The sequence below is a fragment of the Convolutriloba macropyga genome, chromosome 4 (assembly GCF_964194025.1).
Source record: "Convolutriloba macropyga chromosome 4, txConMacr16.3, whole genome shotgun sequence".
In the NCBI taxonomy this organism is placed as follows: Eukaryota; Metazoa; Xenacoelomorpha; order Acoela; family Convolutidae; genus Convolutriloba; species Convolutriloba macropyga.
This window is the reverse complement of record NC_134471.1, coordinates 18,623,221-18,640,422: the sequence shown is the minus strand read 5'-3', so window position 1 is coordinate 18,640,422 and position 17,202 is coordinate 18,623,221. Positions and strand designations below refer to the sequence as shown.

The 17,202-nt window shown below is 35.7% G+C and overlaps 1 protein-coding gene across 1 annotated transcript; it reads left to right on the top strand.

Annotated features, from left to right (window-relative positions):
* The first annotated feature begins 1,774 nt into the window (after nucleotides 1-1,774).
* LOC142337497 (uncharacterized) lies at nucleotides 1,775-15,568 on the top strand. The gene is made up of 4 exons (XM_075386770.1): nucleotides 1,775-2,335; nucleotides 10,111-10,318; nucleotides 10,637-11,380; nucleotides 14,702-15,568. The coding sequence occupies exons 1-4, from the start codon at nucleotides 2,020-2,022 to the stop codon at nucleotides 15,357-15,359; spliced, it is 1,926 nt and encodes a 641-aa protein (XP_075242885.1). The 5' UTR covers nucleotides 1,775-2,019; the 3' UTR covers nucleotides 15,360-15,568.
* Nucleotides 15,569-17,202: the final 1,634 nt, after the last annotated feature.

Here is a 17,202-nt window from a genome sequence, read left to right as displayed (position 1 = left end):
AAACGCAGATACAGCAAATCTGCGTTTAATGACCTAAAAGCTCAGCTAAAAGAATGAAGTCCTTATATCTATGCCAAATTGGTCTTGAAAAAACGTATTGAAAAAGAAATTTTGTAAAAATTAATTTAGAGAAGTTGATTTATCTGGATTGCACTTCCAAGTCTGCTGAAGAGGCAGTCAAAATCACAAGCAAACATTTCTTATAAAAAGTATGAAGTTAGAAAGCTTTCATTGATACACAAATTTCATTCAAACAATTTTTTTGGCATATTTTCCCCGAAAAATTAAAGGGGTTAAATGCTTCTTAAATGGAAACTTTTGCCGATGCTCCGACAGTTCCTCAGTTCTGTTTATCAGTATCAGTTTCAAGCCGTCCGAATAAGGAGTTTTTCAAGTTCATTACAGTTTTTACAGGTGCATAATATTTGTCATGTGCAGGGTTTCTGCATACTGTAGTGTTCAAGAATCAGTTTCCAGTATATACCGATCGAACTCTTTTTACTCCATAGTCGTGGTTCTACATTTAGAACCTTCTTGAAGATGTTTTCCAGGCGTTTTTTCTTACGTACAAGTTACTGTCAGTCTTTTGTAGTCCTGTTTTTGGCACTGTAAGTTCTCGTGTTCCTTGTCATGTAGTGTTTTTTTTCGACTAGGAAAAGTTATCCGCGTTAGCATCATATTTTCCCTCCATATCGATACGAAGTAAAGCACGTCATGTAGTTCGAGATAATAGGTGATCGGGAGCAGTTCGAGTTGTTACAGCCTTTCTTGTTTTCCTTTCGCTGCCCATTATCCACTTCTTGGCCCGCTTTTTGCACATTTTTTCTGCTGGGTTCTATTTAGAGTCCAGGCTTGGAACAACGTAGCCAACATATGCGTTCCGGCACGTTTTGAGCATGCATGATTTGAGAGTTTCAACTTTACCTGATGAAGCGCTGATGTGGCTTTCTTAGTTCGTTGGTGGCGACTATCAGTCCAGTTTAGACTGCTTGCAACAACCAAACCAAGGTCTTTCTGGATTGGCGGACATGCTGTTAGTTCACTGTTGATGGATGCTTGCAGATTACCATTGAAGTTCAACGGGTTACATTTTCGAACATAAAGAACCATTTGATTTTCTTCACATCAAAGTTCAGAAGCATTCGCACAGTCAGCAAGTTCACGTTTCGAGCTCGCTATAATCTTAAAATCATCCGGATAGCCGAAACTATTGCACTCTTTATGGAATGGTATACAAGATGATTTTAAATTGAGATTTTAATAATTTATAGGGTGATTTAAGACAACCGCCCTTCTTGTTCTATGACTCCAATGAAAGTTTGGAAAACGGGACATTGGAGCATTGATCGCGAGCCACGGAGGCAGAGTATGTAGCTCTGTAATTCTCTGCTCTCGCTGATTCTTGCTGCCCTGAACCTCTGTATGACTTCCGACGCTTAATGACTAGCTCCCCATTGCAGATGCTCCCCTATTCAACATCTTTTTAGTTGAAATGTAGACGCAGAGAGCTTGAAAACAACACTGGGATGCGCTCACAATAGAAATGTCTGGGTAGAAAAGTGGGAGTGCCTTTAGTTATCACGTTTTTTTTTACAAAAGATGTAAAAAATCAATCGACTAACTTTACTCTGATCAAGATTAGTTAAATCTTGTTTGCCCTTGCCGCTGTTCAATGAATTTTTTTGATGTAACGCTCTAACTATATAAGATAAGCGTTTTTTTTCGTCTAATTAATATGTCTGTTTCTAAACGGAGCTTTATTTTTTTCAGATTGGTAGTTGAGCAGGCAAGGGTTTGAAACTGCAGTTCAGCTGAACTCAGTTGAGTTTTGTGCGGCTTGCTTTCTTGAATTCTTTGTTTATTGTCATCTCATCTTATCTTGTAGAAATAGTGGTAAATCTGACACTAATGCGTAAAACAACGGTTAAACGAAGTCTTCAGTTTATATCTTTTGTAGCGTTTTGAGCTTAAACGAATTGAGCTGGACTTACTTAAAATTTGTGCAATTATTATTTTATCATGTCTGCTGATCGGATAGAAAACGACAGCGATGAAAATTTGCCAAATAGGGAGCCTGGGAATGCAAATAGAGTACGGAGAAAGACAAGACTGGAAAATTTTATGGGAATTGCGTGCGGCCTATTGTTCTATTTTCTGCTCGGAGTTGAGGAGACAATTTGCGCGTCGTACTTCTCGCTGGAAGCTAAGAAAAGAGGTTTAAATACGTTGGAAATTGGGATCTCATTTTCGATAATGGAGGCGTCAAACTTTCTATTTTCTTTCGTTATAATGTTTACAATTCGACCAGAGACAGAGAAATTATTTTGCGTTGTGGGTAAGTCACCATTCAAGTCCAGTAGTTTTTTTTTGGTGTAACATAGAGTTATCCGAATATGGATTAATGACCCTTATTACTTAACGATTTGCACTCAGATTCTCCTTCTAACCCTCTTCGTCTGCACTCGCGTGTGGATGGGTTGGTGTTTTTGTACGTGAAGGGGGTCTGATTTGACTCTTTTTACCAATTGTGGTTGTTACTATTCCATTTGATTTCCAATGCAATCTTTTTGCTGCTTTGTTATTAATGATTGTCAGTTTTTTTTTCGAAAAATGAATTTTTATCAACGAAGCAAAAGTTATCGCCCTATAAAAAATACAAGCAACGAAAGAGAACTCTTGATAGTCGACATCGGTGTTCTGAGAGAGATAGGCATCAGGTTTTTTGAACCAGACATAATTCTGAGGCCTTTTCGAAAACTTTTGTTGGCTTAAGGGCTGACCTCGAAACGAAGTTGCCCGTATTGATGATCCAGTTTCGTCCTCAAAATCTGTTTTCGATATCGCCCATGAAGGTCACCCGAGAAATTGCTCTTTCTGATTCGATCTTTTTCAATCTCTAAACCAATCTCCTTGTATTTTTCATAAGGCTTGAAAATTTTTTGCTTTGAAAATTCTCAACTTTCGAGTTGCGGGAAGTTGCGAGAAATCACATTATAATCACATCTTTTTTTCTCTCTAATGTCTTAACGCAAATGCAAACGAAATCAATTTTGAACAAACTGGAAAACATATCATATTTTGAGAGAATGGTTTAAAAATTGTCTTAGAAGTGCGATTCCAAATTGGAGTACTAATGCGTCAAAAATAGATTTTTGACGTGGTGAAAATAAGGGGTACTAACTTTACTTTTGCCGTTCAGTATAGGTAACATAAACCAATAATAGATAACTTGTCTATGCCGTAAAAAAATAAGCATCTCATTATGTATAGTCATGAAATGTTCTGTAACGCAGAATTGAATCTGAGTAGTCACACTGAACGGCAAAAGTAAGTTAGCACCCCCTGTTTTCAAGGAGCACAAATTCAATTTTTGAGGCAAAATGACATTTTAAGACAACTTTGTTTTTACTGTGGAACTTGGAGCTTGAAAATAACACTCGGATGCGCTCACAATAGAAATGTCTGGGTAGAAAAGTGGGAGAGTGTCTTTAGTTATCACGTTTTTTTTTACAAAAGATGTAAAAAATCAATCGACTAACTTTAATCAAGATTAGTTAAATCTTGTTTTCCCTTGCAGCTGTTCAATGAAATATTTTGATGTTACGCTCTAACTATATAAGATAAGCGTTTTTTTTTCTTCTGATTAATATGTCTTTCTAAACGGAGCTTTATTTTGTTTCAGATTGGTAGTTGAGCAGGCAAGGGTTTTAAACTGCAGTTCAGCTGAACTCAGTTGAGTTTTGTGCGCCTTGCTTTCTTGAATTCTTTGTCTATTGTCATCTCATCTTATCTTGTAGAAATAGTGGTAAATCTAACACTAATGCGTAAAACAACGGTTAAACGAAGTCTTCAATTTATATCTTTTGTAGCGTTTTGAGCTTAAAGTTGTCGCCCTATAAAGAATACAAGCAACAAAAGAGAACTCTTGATAGTCGACATCGGTGTTCTGAGAGAGATAAGAGGCATCAGGTTTTTTGAACCAGACATAATTCTGAGGCCTTTTCGAAAATTTTTGGCTTAAGGGCCGACCTCGAAACGAAGTTGCCCGTATTGATGATCCCGTTTCGTCCTCAAAATCTGTTTTCGATATCGCTCATGAAGGTCACCCGAGCAATTGCTCTTTCTGTTTCGATCTTTTTCAATCTCTAAACCAATCTCCTTGTATTTTCATAAGGCTTGAAAATTTTTTGCTTTGTTGAGAAAAATTCTCAACTTTCGAGTTGCGGGAAGTTGCGAGAAATCACATTATAATCACATCTTTTTTTCTCTCTAATGTCTTACTGCAAATGCAAACTAAATCATTTTTGAACAAAGTTGAAAACATATAATTTTTTGAGAGAATGGTTTAAAAGTTGTCTTAGAAGTGCGATTTCAAATTGGAGTACTAATGCCTCAAAAATAGATTTTTTACGTGGTGAAAATGAGGGGTACTAACTTTACTTTTGCCGTTCAGTATAGGTAACGCAAACCAATAATAGATAACTTGTCTATGCCGTAAAAAATTAAGCATCTCATTATGTATAGTCATGAAATGTTCTGTAACGCAGAATTGATTCTGAGTAGTCACACTGAACGGCAAAAGTAAGTTAGCACCCCCTATTTTCAAGGAGCACAAATTCAATTTTTGAGGCAAAATCACATTTTAAAACAACTTTGTTTTTACTGTGGAACTTGGATGGAGTTAATCAACTTTACATTTGGATTTCGAGTGAACGTTGCGGTTTATCTGAATTTCGTAGGTAGGCGAGAGGACTAGTGTAGGGGATCAATGATGTAAAAATTGCATTCAAAATGTGATTTAAGACTTATCATTATCTGCGAAAAATGTTTAATTAGGACAGGCGGTTAATGTTTTTAATCTTTAGGAAACTTTATAAATTTATCTGTTGACAAAATGTTAGCATTGTTGTGATTAAGAATGAAGCATAACCAAATAGTGGTAGTAATATTACTTTTGAAGTGCTTTTGCTTTTATTTTGTTTTTAACTTTACTGTCTAAATAATTTAGAACGGTACCAAGCAGTGGCTCCCTGAGGTGTTGTAAACAGCACCAGGGTCCTTGGCAGCATATCTAATTGCCAAAATATTCCTAGCAGCACTATGACCGAAATTCTTGTTTTCGATCGGGCGTTTGGCTTCATATACTTTTCAAGTTTTTCTTATTAATAGCCGCACAGCGATAGCTGGGGCTATTATTGGCCTGCTCTTAGTTTTTTTAATAGCCGCACAGCGATAGCTGGGACTATTATTGGCCATCTCGTGGTTTTTTACAATTCAAAGAATTTGAATTGTATTGGGGCGCTGTGTTTTTTTAAGATCTGTTCACACTTGTGCATGATTTTTGACGTCAAATTGGAGCAGTGATTTTGGTCACGCCGAAACAAGAAATGGAGCGAAAAAGCGAATGTGCGGCGTGATATTTTTTCGCTCTAATTTTAAAGTAGAGTGAGAAAACGGTGTTTGAACAAAAGTTCGCTTTCTCGCTATTCGTTTTTTTGTTCATATGCGGGAATTTCACGTAAGTTTTATACGTTAATTTTAGTTTTTCTATTTTTTGGATCGGTTTTTTTTCTAAATGGTTTTTCCAATTCATCAATAGCTCATTCTAGGCCTAATTTTTTGTTCGAACCAAATTTCCATTTCTCGCTATTTGTTTTTTGTTCACATGCGGCATTTTGACACCGATTTTTTTAAACTTTTTATCTGTTTTTTTTTAGAAGTGATTGTCCCATTTCACTAAAGTCCGTTATAAGTCGTCTATTGTTTAGTCAATGAAAATTCTTTCAACTGTACGTCAGGACTTGTCCTGCTATGTTTTTTTCAATCAATTTTATTGGAGTGATTTTTTTAAGCGAGAAATGAAACGCGTGCAAAAATTTGGAGTGATTTTGGGCCTGAGGAAAAGTTAAGAGCGGAGCAAAAAGAGAGTGGTTTTTGTTCATACTGCTGTTTTTGAGAGAGCGAGAAATTGATGTGTGAAATTTTCTCTACTATAAGCGAGCGAATTTTTTGTTCACGTGCGGCTTTTAAAAGCAGTTTTTTTGCAACTTTTGATGGTTATGAGGTTTGATTATGATATTGTATTAGTTTTAGGCTTGTTTTGATAGGAATTGAAGGTTTCAAGTAGTTAATTCTGAGTTTAGTGCTAATTTGAAGGGTTTTGATCAGTTTTGCTGACTTTTAGACGATATATATTTTGTTTGCCTGTTTTGTTGTATTAATGCTTTAAGAGGGATTTGAATGGAAGCTTGTTACTCAAGGAATATTCAGCTACCAATTGACTAAAGTTTTATTGGTGTAAATCATTCTTTTCTTCGGAAAATTGACAGAAAAATTGAGAAATTTTAAACCAATTTTCTTATTTTTTGCAGTTTTTCTTTTTTTCTCAGTCTTAGACAAGTTTCCGAGCCTATTATGACTTGCGGTTTAGTTTCAATTTGTTTTTGAATGTCGTTTCTATACTTCCTTAATTTTTTATGGCGTTTGTGGAGGTTCAGGGTTCTTAATAGTTGTTCTAGTTGTGTAGTCAAAAGTATTGGCAATTTTCTCCGAGTCCTTTCCGGAATTCATCCGGCTATGTTTTAAGATCTGTTCACACATTTTCATGATTTTTGAAGTCAGATTGGAGTAGTGATTTTGGTCACGCCGAAACAGGAAATGGAGCGAAAAAGCGAGTTCTTTTGCGGCGTGATATTTTTTCGGTCTAATTTTAAATTAGAGTTAGAAAACGGTGTTTGAACAAAAGTTCGCTCTCTCGGTAGTGGTTTTTTTTGTTAACATGCGGCAATTTCACGTTAATTTTTACTGTTTTTTCGATTTTTTGGATCGGGTTTTTTTTCTAAATGGGTTTCCCAATTCATTGATAGCTCATTCTAGGCTTAGTTTTTTGTTCGAACCAAATTTCCATTTCTCGCTATTTGTTATTTGTTCACATGCGGCATTTTGACACCGATTTTTTTGTTCTTTTTTCTATATTTTTTATCTGATTTTTCTTAGAAATTGTTTTCGCATTTCACTCAAGTCCGTTATAAGTCGTTTATTGTTTAGTCAATGAAAGTTTTTTCAAGCGTACGTCAGGACTTGTCCTGCTATGTTTTTTTTAATCAATGTTATTGGAGTGATTTTTGAAGCGGTAAATGATACGAGTGAAAAAATTTGGAGTGATTTTGGGGCTGATGAAAAGCCAAGAGCGGAGCGAAAAGAGAGTGGTTTTGTTCATACCGCTGTTTTTAAGAGAGCGAGAAATTTATGTGTGAAAAAATTTTCTCGAAGCGAGCGAATTTTTTCACGTGCGGCTTTTAAAAGCAGTTTTTTTGCAACTTTTGATGGTTATGAGGTTTGATTATGATATTGTATTAGTTTTAGGCTTGTTTTGATTGGAAATGAAGGTTTCAAGTAGTTAATTCTGAGTTTAATGCTAGTTTGGAGGGTTTTGATCAGTTTTGCTGATTTTAAGACGAAATATAATTTTTTGCCTGTTTTTTGTATTAATGCTTTAAGTGGGATTTGAATGGAAGCTTGTTACGCAAGGAGTATTCAGCTTTCAATTGACTAAAGTTTTATTTGTGTAAATCATTCTTTTCTTCAGAAAATTGACAGAAAAATTGAGAAATTTTAAACCAATTTTCTTTTTTTTGCTGTTTTTTTTCTTAGTCTTAGACAAGTTTCTTAGCCTATTATGACTTGCCCATTGTTTTGCGAGCTTTCCATTGCCCTAATTGGAATGTAGTTTTACTCGGCTTTATGTTTCCTTGTACTATTAAAAAAACTCATTAATTTATTTTTGTTTTTTCAATTTGTTTTTGAATGCAGTTTCTATTCTTCCTTAAATTTTTTTATGGCGTTTGTGGAGGTTCAGGGTTCACAATAGTTGTTCTAGTTGTGTAGTCAAAAGTATGGGCAATTTTCTCCTTCGAGTCCTTTCCGGAATTCATCCGGCTATGTTTTAAGATCTGTTCACACATTTTCATGATTTTTGAAGTCAAATTGGAGTAGTGATTTTGGTCACGCCGAAACGGGAAATGGAGCGAAAAAGCGAGTTCTTTTGCGGCGTGATATTTTTTCGGTCTAATTTTAAATTAGAGTTAGAAAACGGTGTTTGAACAAAAGTTCGCTCTCTCGCTAGTGGTTTTTTTGTTAACATGCGGCAATTTCACGTTAATTTTGACTGTTTTTTCGATTGTTTGGATCGGGTTTTTTTTCTAAATGGATTTCCCAATTCATTGATAGCTCATTCTAGGCTTAGTTTTTTGTTCGAACCAAATTTCCATTTCTCGCTATTTGTTATTTGTTCACATGCGGCATTTTGACACCGATTTTTTTTTGTTCTTTCTATATTTTTTATCTGATTTAGAAATGGTTTTCCCATTTCACTCAAGTCCGTTATAAGTCGTTTTTTGTTTAGTCAATGAAAGTTCTTTCAATTGTACGTCAGGACTTGTCCTGCTATGTTTTTTTTTAATCAATTTTATTGGAGTGATTTTTGAAGCGGAAAATGAAACGCGTGAAAAAATTTGGAGTGATTTTGGGGCTGATGAAAAGCTAAGAGCGGAGCGAAAAGAGATGTTTTGTTCATACCGCTGTTTTTGAGAGAGCGAGAAATTTATGCGTGCAAAAATTTTCTCGAAGCGTGCGAATTTTTTCACGTGCGGCTTTTAAAAGCAGTTTTTTGCAACTTTTGTTGTTTATGAGGTTTGATTATGATATTGTATTAGTTTTAGGCTTGTTTTGATAGGAATTGAAGGTTTCAAGTAGTTAATTCTGAGTTGAATGCTAATTTGGAGGGCTTTGATCAGTTTTGCTGATTTTTAGACGAAATAGAATTTTTTGCCTGTTTTTTTATTAATGCTTTAAGTGGGATTTGAATGGAAGCTTGTTACTCAAGGAATATTCAGCTACCAATTGACTGAATTATTGGTGTAAATCATTCTTTTCTTCAGAAAATTGAATGAGAAATTTTAAACCAATTTTATTTTTTTGCAGTTTTTCTTTTTTCTTAGTCTTAGACAAGTTTCTTAGCCTATTATGACTCGCCCATTGTTTTGCGAGCTTTCCATTGCCATAGTTGGAAAGTAATTTTACTCGGCTTTATGTTTCCTTGTACTATTAAAAAAAACTCATTAATTTATTTTAGTTTCAATTTGTTTTTGAATGTTTCTATTCTTCCTTAATTTTTTTATGGCGTTTGTGGAGGTTCAGGGTTCACAATAGTTGTTCTAGTTGTGTAGTCAAAAGTATGGGCAATTTTCTCCTTCGAGTCGTTTTCGGAATTTATCCGGCTATGTTTTAAGATCTGTTCACACATTTTCATGATTTTTGAAGTCAAATTAGAGTACTTATTTTGGTCACGCCGATACAGGAAGTGGAGCGAAAAAGCGAGTGTTTTCGTGGCGTGAAATTTTTTCGCTCTAAATTTAAAGTAGAGTGAGAAAACGGTGGTTGAACAACAATTTGCTTTCTCGCTAGTGGATGTTGTTCACATGTGGCAATTTCACTTTGATTTTTACTGTTTTTTTTCGATTTTTTGGATCGAATTTTTTTCTAAATGGTTTTCAAAGTTCGTTCTATGTGTAGTTTTCTGTTTATTCAATCAAAATTCTTTGAATTGTACGTCAGCACTTGTCCTGCTATGTTTTTTTATTTCGTCGTTGCGATTTTTGTTACGACCATATGACGTCACAACCACTTCAAATCTGCTTTTTGTTCATTTGTTCATGCAATTTCAACTGAAGTGCGTGTGTGACGTCGTTTTTGCACTTAGTGGAGCGAGTTTTCTTGTTCATTTGCGTGTTTAAATTTTTGGTCACGCTTGACTTACCTTACTCACAAAAAATGACTTCCTCACTGTGAAATTTGTTTGCTTTAATTCAAAGAGATAAGGTCAAATGGGTGTGTGTCGCTCTAAATGAAGGTTATTAGAGAGCTGCTAATAGAGGCAGCAAAAACTTATACAGATTTGTAATCAAAATATAACATATCAGCCTTCAATGAAAAGACGATTTTTTTTGTCTGTCTTTGTTTTTTGAGACTGCAGATCTACGAAGCTATTGCGGCTATTTTCTGGCAATCTACCAGCTATGTTCATTCTCAATTTAAATGTTCTCTTTTTAGGAATGCTACTGCTTGGATGTTCCTCACTGGCTACTGGCGCTCTTCAATGGATACACTCCTGGTCGGCGTTTCTCTCTGTGTCGATAGGTTTGGAGTTGTTGGTTGGAATTGGGAATGCAATGAGTTTAGCCACGATTATTCCAATGATCACTACTCTATCGCTGGAGAATGCCGGTAGTATTACGTCACTTGCCGAGGCTCTTCTGAGGTTTGTTTGATTTATTCTATTTTGGCAGCCTCTTTAGTGGGCACAAAACGTTCTCGTGCACTTGCTATTTTAGACACATTAACGTGCTCGAAAAAACCAGTTTTGCAAGGGGTTCGAATGCGGTATTTGGGGTTTCTGGCTCTAAATCAGAGTAAAAGGGGGGGGGGGTGCTAAGGATAATTACCCGTTAAATTTTTGAACATAATGATTCTTAATTTTCATTGTATAGACGACTTTCTTCAATGCGCAACAAGAGTACATCAAAATGGGCAGAAATTTGAACGAACATTTGATATAACTTCATCTTTCTGTTTTCAGTCTGGGTGGACTTATTGGACCTCCATTAGGAAGCGTGCTCTACAAATACTTTGGTATGTGTATGCCTCCTTTCGTCTCCGGAGGTCTGGTTGTGATTTGTGGCATTGTGTCTGCTGTATTTATGCACTCATCATACTCAGGGTCAACTCAATCCGGTCATCAAAAATCTGCAATCAAAACTGAACCTCCTTTGGTATTCGAGGCAGACTATACGTCGGCGAACAACATTGTTACGTCATCCAAACGCGACGTCATATCATCGAATCAGGACATTACATCATCAAAACAGGTTGCCAATTGCTGCGATTCTCTTAACGATGGTCATATCAGCCAAGTGCGAAACCTTAATGGAGGTCAGTTTCTGGACGTACAGACTAAAAGTGTGTCTGTCAGTAGAAGGGCTATATCATTAGCCTCTTTGTCATCACAATTATCATCAAAATTTGTCTCTCCGACATCACACAATATCTCAGGAATTAAGTACTCACAACTTAGTTTGTCTTCGGTAGAGAGGAAGAAGTTCGACCCCTGGGCGTACGTGAAGTTCATTCTGAAACCGAATTTGTTAGTTTTAAGCATGCTGGGAGTTTTAGTAGCTGCTCAAATGATCTTCTTTGATGTATGTCTTCCGTTGTATCTAGAGAAGATGTTTGATTTGGATGCAATTCAAATTGGGCTTGTTTTTCTCACGTTTTCCGTGTCTAACGTGGGAATGGTACCCGTTTATGGAATTGCTGTCGACAGGTAATTCTTGAGTTTTATCCTTTTAAAGTGCAGAATTTAAATTTTCTACCTTTTTGAAGCTAAAAAAGAGCACTTCATCTACTCATAGTCACCGGTACAATAGTGCATTCCAACCCTCCATGGTATGTATTTGAGGTTCGAGGGATTTTATGCTAGAATGGTTTTTGAGTCAATTTTGGTCAACCGAAATCTGTGTTTTGAGCTTCTCGTGAATTTAGTGGCTACTCAGATGTTCAGTGGTGTATATCTTCCGTTTACCTGGAGATTCCCATACAGTACTGTACTGTATGACAATTGTCAGTATTATTAATACCTAAGATAGTTATAGCTGAGCGGAACATTTATTAGCTTTTTCTTGGTTGTTACGACACGAAGAAGAGTAATGGAGATGTGTCTCGAAGAGGCGTTAGTTTTCTGTTTTTTAAATCAGTGAGCAAGCAAAAACCGAAGTACAGAGAGTGAATAAAAATTGAAAAAATGTTTTGGTGAACAAAATTAAAGCGAAGGAAAGTTTTTGTTCATACCTTTTTTTGAAACAGAGCGAGGTGTGAGAATATTTTTGCTCAGCAAGCAAGTATTTTTGTTCGTGCGGATTTTCAAGCTGATTTTTCTAAAAAGAAGTTCGTGCATAAAAGGTCATAATTGATCAAATATTATTTGTGGCGTAGTTTTTTAGTGTTTTGAAGCCTTTTGGTAATTAAAGGGAGTTTCGCGGTAATTTGGAGCTTTTTCAACTGTTTTGCGGATTTTTTTGGCTATCTTAGCAATATTTTACCCATTTCGTTGTTAGATACATTTCTACATTTCTTGTTAACTGAATTGAAGCTTTAAAGCTAATAGTTGTTTATTGCTCTCGAACGAAGTTTGAGGCAATTATTGTAAACGTGTTGTTTTTTAATGCAAAATTTGCGCTTGACCGTATTGACTTTTCGAGTGACTTGCGAGCCTGACTTTTCCCTGACCTAAATTTCTCTCTCATTTACAAGAGTTAGCAGCTTAATTCAATTTGTGGCAGTTTACTACAAAAAGTCAAATGAAGCTTAAATGGCAGTTTACTGTTAGTCGGTTATGTTTTTCTATTGCAATTTGAATGATGTTTTTTTTGGTGACAAGCAGTTTTTTCTATAAAATCTGACAAAAATTTCTACAGTTTTCTACAATTTTTCTCCATTCCTTAGTTTTGTTAAATTTAGAAATCTTGATTATTGGAGCCTGCCTAATTTTATGAGCAGCATTGTATGCGGTTGCATGAAGCGAAATTTTATGTGCGTACTATATGGAAATTTAATCGAATTTTCCTAATTAATTGCTCTCAAACGAAGTTTGTAGCAATTATATTAGTCCTGTCGGTCTTTTTTATGCGATTCTTCGCTTGACCAATTTTTCGTCTGACGCTTTTGACTTTTCGTCCTCAAAAATGGGATAAACAGGTAGCGCCCAGCGGGCATTATGTGCTCTTAGAGCCTTTCAGGTCTGTTTCAGCTCAAACTGTCTTGGAGACTTATACTTATGGTGTGAGGGGCGGTTCTTAGAGGTTGACACCCCCCCCCCCTTTGTTGACCCCCCACCCCCACTATTGGCTCCACCCCCCCCCATCGCGCTTTTGCCCCCCCCCCACCCAGTGCTGCCCCCATCAGCCCCCGGTGCACCCCCCCCCCCCCCCCCCCTCGTGGCTAGCTACTGACCAAGCCAACCGCTCGCCGGTCGTTTGAGAGCAATTCGCCCGATGTTAGTCGGTTATGTTTTTTAGTTTAATTTGTTTGCAGTTTTTCTTTTCATTTGACTGATTTGAAGATTGCTATTTTATGTGTTATGTCAGAAGAAGTTACGTAAAAGTCTAGTATTTTAGGTGATGACGAGTTTGTGTCGTTTCCGGCTTGCTTTGTTTTTTTTTTAATTAACAAAATTGCTGAAAAAGTGTTTGGTTCATACCGCTTATTTCGGTAAGAGCGAGAAATTGAGGTGTGAAAATTTGTTTTTAACTTTTTGTTCATGTACGGCGTTTTCAAGCAGCTTTCTTTAGTGAACACCTTTTTTTCGTTCATCAGTTTTCAATTGGCTCTAGAAACAATTTTCAGCCTTTTGGATGTTTTTTGGTATTTAATGCAAGTTTTGTGGTATATTGAAGATTTAATAGATTTATTGGTAAATCTTTCGGGTCTTACGGATTTGTTTACGTTATAGTGCTTTGGCGATATTACGGAAATGTATGCTGTTACACCGTTTTTTTTGCCCGTCGTTTTGTTTTATTGTGTTTATCTTACGGATTTGAATGCTATTATATCAATTTTTAGCGCATTGTTTTGTTTTATTTGAGATTGAAAAGACTACTGTCGGTCGATGGTTGTTTTACCAACTCAATAATTTTGCTGGCATAAAACATTTTTGTGGACCAATTAATGAAAAAATCGAGAATCTTGTAACTACTCTGTTGGATTCTTAGTTTTCTTTCTCTATATTTTGTTGCTAAACCTATTATTGCTTTCCTATGATTGTGTGATGTTCTCAAGTTGGTTAAAGAAATTTTCGTTTTTCATGTGCACTTCCATTATATACAGAAGCAATTGAATTTTTCTAATTTTAGTTTAGTTTGTTTTTGGGACTAATTTTTTTGTTATTTGTTTTGTTATCTTGGTTTGTTCTGACTGAATTGGTTTTGTTTATACTGAGTGCTAGTTCTTTGAAAGGGAAAGATTTTCTGCAGAGATGACTGTTCCAGTCGTTCCGGAGGTCTTGTTTTTATGTCACGCACACTTCTAATTAGCTTTTGTTCATTCATGCTATTTTTTGCCTACGTTTTGTGTGTGACTAGTGAAAAAAATTTTGATTCGTCATGCGTAAATTTCTAACCCGAGCAAGTTTTTAATTTTCAATTTCGATCAAAGATTTGATTAATTGCCCTCGTACGAAGTTTGAAGCGATTGTTTTAAACGATTAACTTTTTGAGTGGCTTTCACGTCCTTGACTTTTTGCGTTTTTGCGACAGGTTACAAAAACTCAACAGGTAACTGTAACTGCTATAAGTCAGATGAAATGTGTTCCGGAATTGGTGTTATTTATTATTTTGAATCCTAATAGTGGTATATAATAACCTTTAATAATAACCGCTTCTGCACCCCCCTCCCCTCCCCTCCTCCACGCTGCCTCAACCTCCTCGTCCACCTCATCTCCTCCAAGATACCTCCCTCCTCCCTATTGAAGAAGGCTGGAATAGATTTTAGAGCTCGCACTAGTCATTCGAGAGCAATTATTCCAAAATTATTCAGGCTACGTTAGGAAAAGGGAACCAGTTAACTATTTTTTTCCAACTGTTTGTTTTAGGGGCTATGGAATGCATGTGACGCTCATTACATCATTCGGCTTTTCTCTTGTGTTCGGAATTCTTTATCTTCCAGAACTCTTCCCAGAATTGCAGTCTCTTTGGTTTATCGGATTATGTTTCTTCATTGCTGGATGTTTTGCTGCGGGTGCGTTTGTACCCTCATACTTAGTCTACGAAAAGGTCGCCCAATATTACGGGTTCACCAACCTCAGACAGACGAAGCTTCTCGTTGCCACCTGGTGTAACAACTCTTTCGCTATCGGAGCTCTACTGGGTTCCACAGCCTTAGGCGGACCTGTTTTTGAAAATTATGGGTTCAATTTCAGCTGCTTAGTTATATCAATCTCGATGCTTGCCTTTCTATTTATATCTCTTTTAGTTGTTTACAAAATGAATATGATGACTAAGATGTACTATATAGACGATCACGACGATAATGCTTGTGCTGATGAAATTTCAAACAAATCCGAAGAAAATTTCAACAGTGGAATATTGGGCAATAAATTAGAGGTCGAGAATGATGTTCCCAATATATTGTCGCCTGGGGACAAGTTGGGAGCGGTACCGACTGATTCTATCCGTGATAGTAAAATATTGGAAATTGATCCCTCAAATGGCGATTGTGAAGTAAGGTCACGTAACGAAATGAATGTCTAATATTTTGTCTAAATTTTGTGTAAAATTAATTTTTGTTATGTTCTAACCGACTAACTATTCAATCAGGTCTGTTGTGGTGTAAATTTGTGTTCTCGTTATCGTGTACGAATGTAGTGTTAGATTATATTGTTATTGAAAACTAACCAATGTGCATAAATTATCTATAATTAAAGAAGAATGAAAAACAAATACAGATGTTTAATACTTTTCACTTTTCAAATGAGAATCTGCTCCTTTGCCTTGGAATATGACAAACTCCAATTAATATTTTTTCGTACCCTTTTTTCCGACATGCACCATAATCAATATAAAAAAGCTCATCAGTTGGTTCAAATATTCCTTTTGTATTACGAATTGGAAAAATCTGAATTCACACCCATTTCTTCATATACATTAATAAATCATTCTAACTCCCATCCACATTACTCTTTACTCTTTATTTAACTAACTAGCAACTACTTCGAAGTTTTATGTTCTGCTGATTAAGAGCCACCCTCACCTTCTCAGTCGGCTATTATTACGGCACAATTTTTTCTACCCTAAGAGGAGTATTGGTTATCTATTTTAAAACAGGCGAGTAGTTTTAAAAAAGGATGTACGGTCAATGACGCAGCTGAAAAACTTTGATTTTTGTTTGTTGAACAAAATTGGAGAAGAGTGGCAACTTTGATCTTAACGGTTTCGAAAGGTTACGAAAAGTAGGTGTGAAGAAAGCAGTTTTATGCTTTTTGGCTAAAGTGATTCTGCTCATTTATAACCAATAGTTGTACGTTTGGAATAATTTCTTACCTTCTTAAGTGAATATTAGACTTGAAGATGCAATTTTGGGGTATAGTTTCGTTTTCCATTTTGGATGATTTTTAGCAGTTTTAATATCCGTATTCAAATATTAATAGTACAATGGTAATGTTTTCGCTGACATTGGTATTTTAGTGGTTTTGTTGAGCTTATTTGACTGTTATTACTTTTAAATTGTTTTTGTGAAAGAACGTTGACTAAATTGAGTAAATTATGTCAAATTTTTGTCAATTATTTGTAGTTTTGTGCCTTGAAGACCGTTTTTTTTACTGAAATAATTAAAAGTTTTTGTATATTTTTGCTCAGATTTTTTCTTCTGCCTTTTTAATTGTTGTTTGTTGTGTTTCTGTTGTGTGTTGGGTAGTCACCTCTTGAGGAGAAACAGTATTAAAAGGTATGCTAGAACTGTTGGCTTGACTTCATAAAATTGAGTAAATATTGTAGAAAAAAGTTTGTTTTTAGCTTTTCGTTTCCTCATTTCCTTTTTTCTTGGTTTTCAGTGTTAGTATTGCTTATGTGTTTCCTTCACGTTTTTTATAAGTTTCCCTTTACCACAGTTCAAAAAGTTTGTTTCCCTTTGCCACAGTTCAATCATGTTCAGCATTTTGCGTGAAATATTTTTGAGTTCTTTTGACTGAGTAAATTTGCTCATTCTGCTCAATACTTTTAAACAGTGTTTACACAGCAAAGCAGTCTAACATTAACAGAGTCAATGTCGAAGAACGAAATAGAAACGGATAAATACGAGTTTCGGATGCCCATTTTTTGAGTATTGTTCGAATTACTTCGAGTTAGCAGCTCTAATGTTTATTGGTGTCAATACTAGTCCCTCCTGTATCATCTCTTTAAGAAACAGGAACATATAGAATTTCAAAATTCAATCAAATAGCTCGCAGTTTATTTTTTTTTGTACAACAATCATTTTCTGATCTTTCCATGCCAATCGGGGAAACTGGAATCAATTACTGCGGTTTTACGACAATCTACTTGGTATGTTTATGTTTATGCAATCTATTGAGTGATTTTTTTCTCTATTGAAGAAGGC

What these genes read in the sequence shown, in the direction of transcription:
- LOC142337497 (XM_075386770.1), top strand. Translation starts at nt 2,020, where the DNA reads ATGTCTGCTGATCGGATAGAAAACGACAGCGATGAAAATTTGCCAAAT. An exon ending in GAAATTATTTTGCGTTGTGG is followed by an intron (nt 2,336 to 10,110) that starts GTAAGTCACCAT and finishes TTCTCTTTTTAG; the next exon opens with GAATGCTACTGCTTGGATGT. An exon ending in TATGGAATTGCTGTCGACAG is followed by an intron (nt 11,381 to 14,701) that starts GTAATTCTTGAG and finishes TGTTTGTTTTAG; the next exon opens with GGGCTATGGAATGCATGTGA.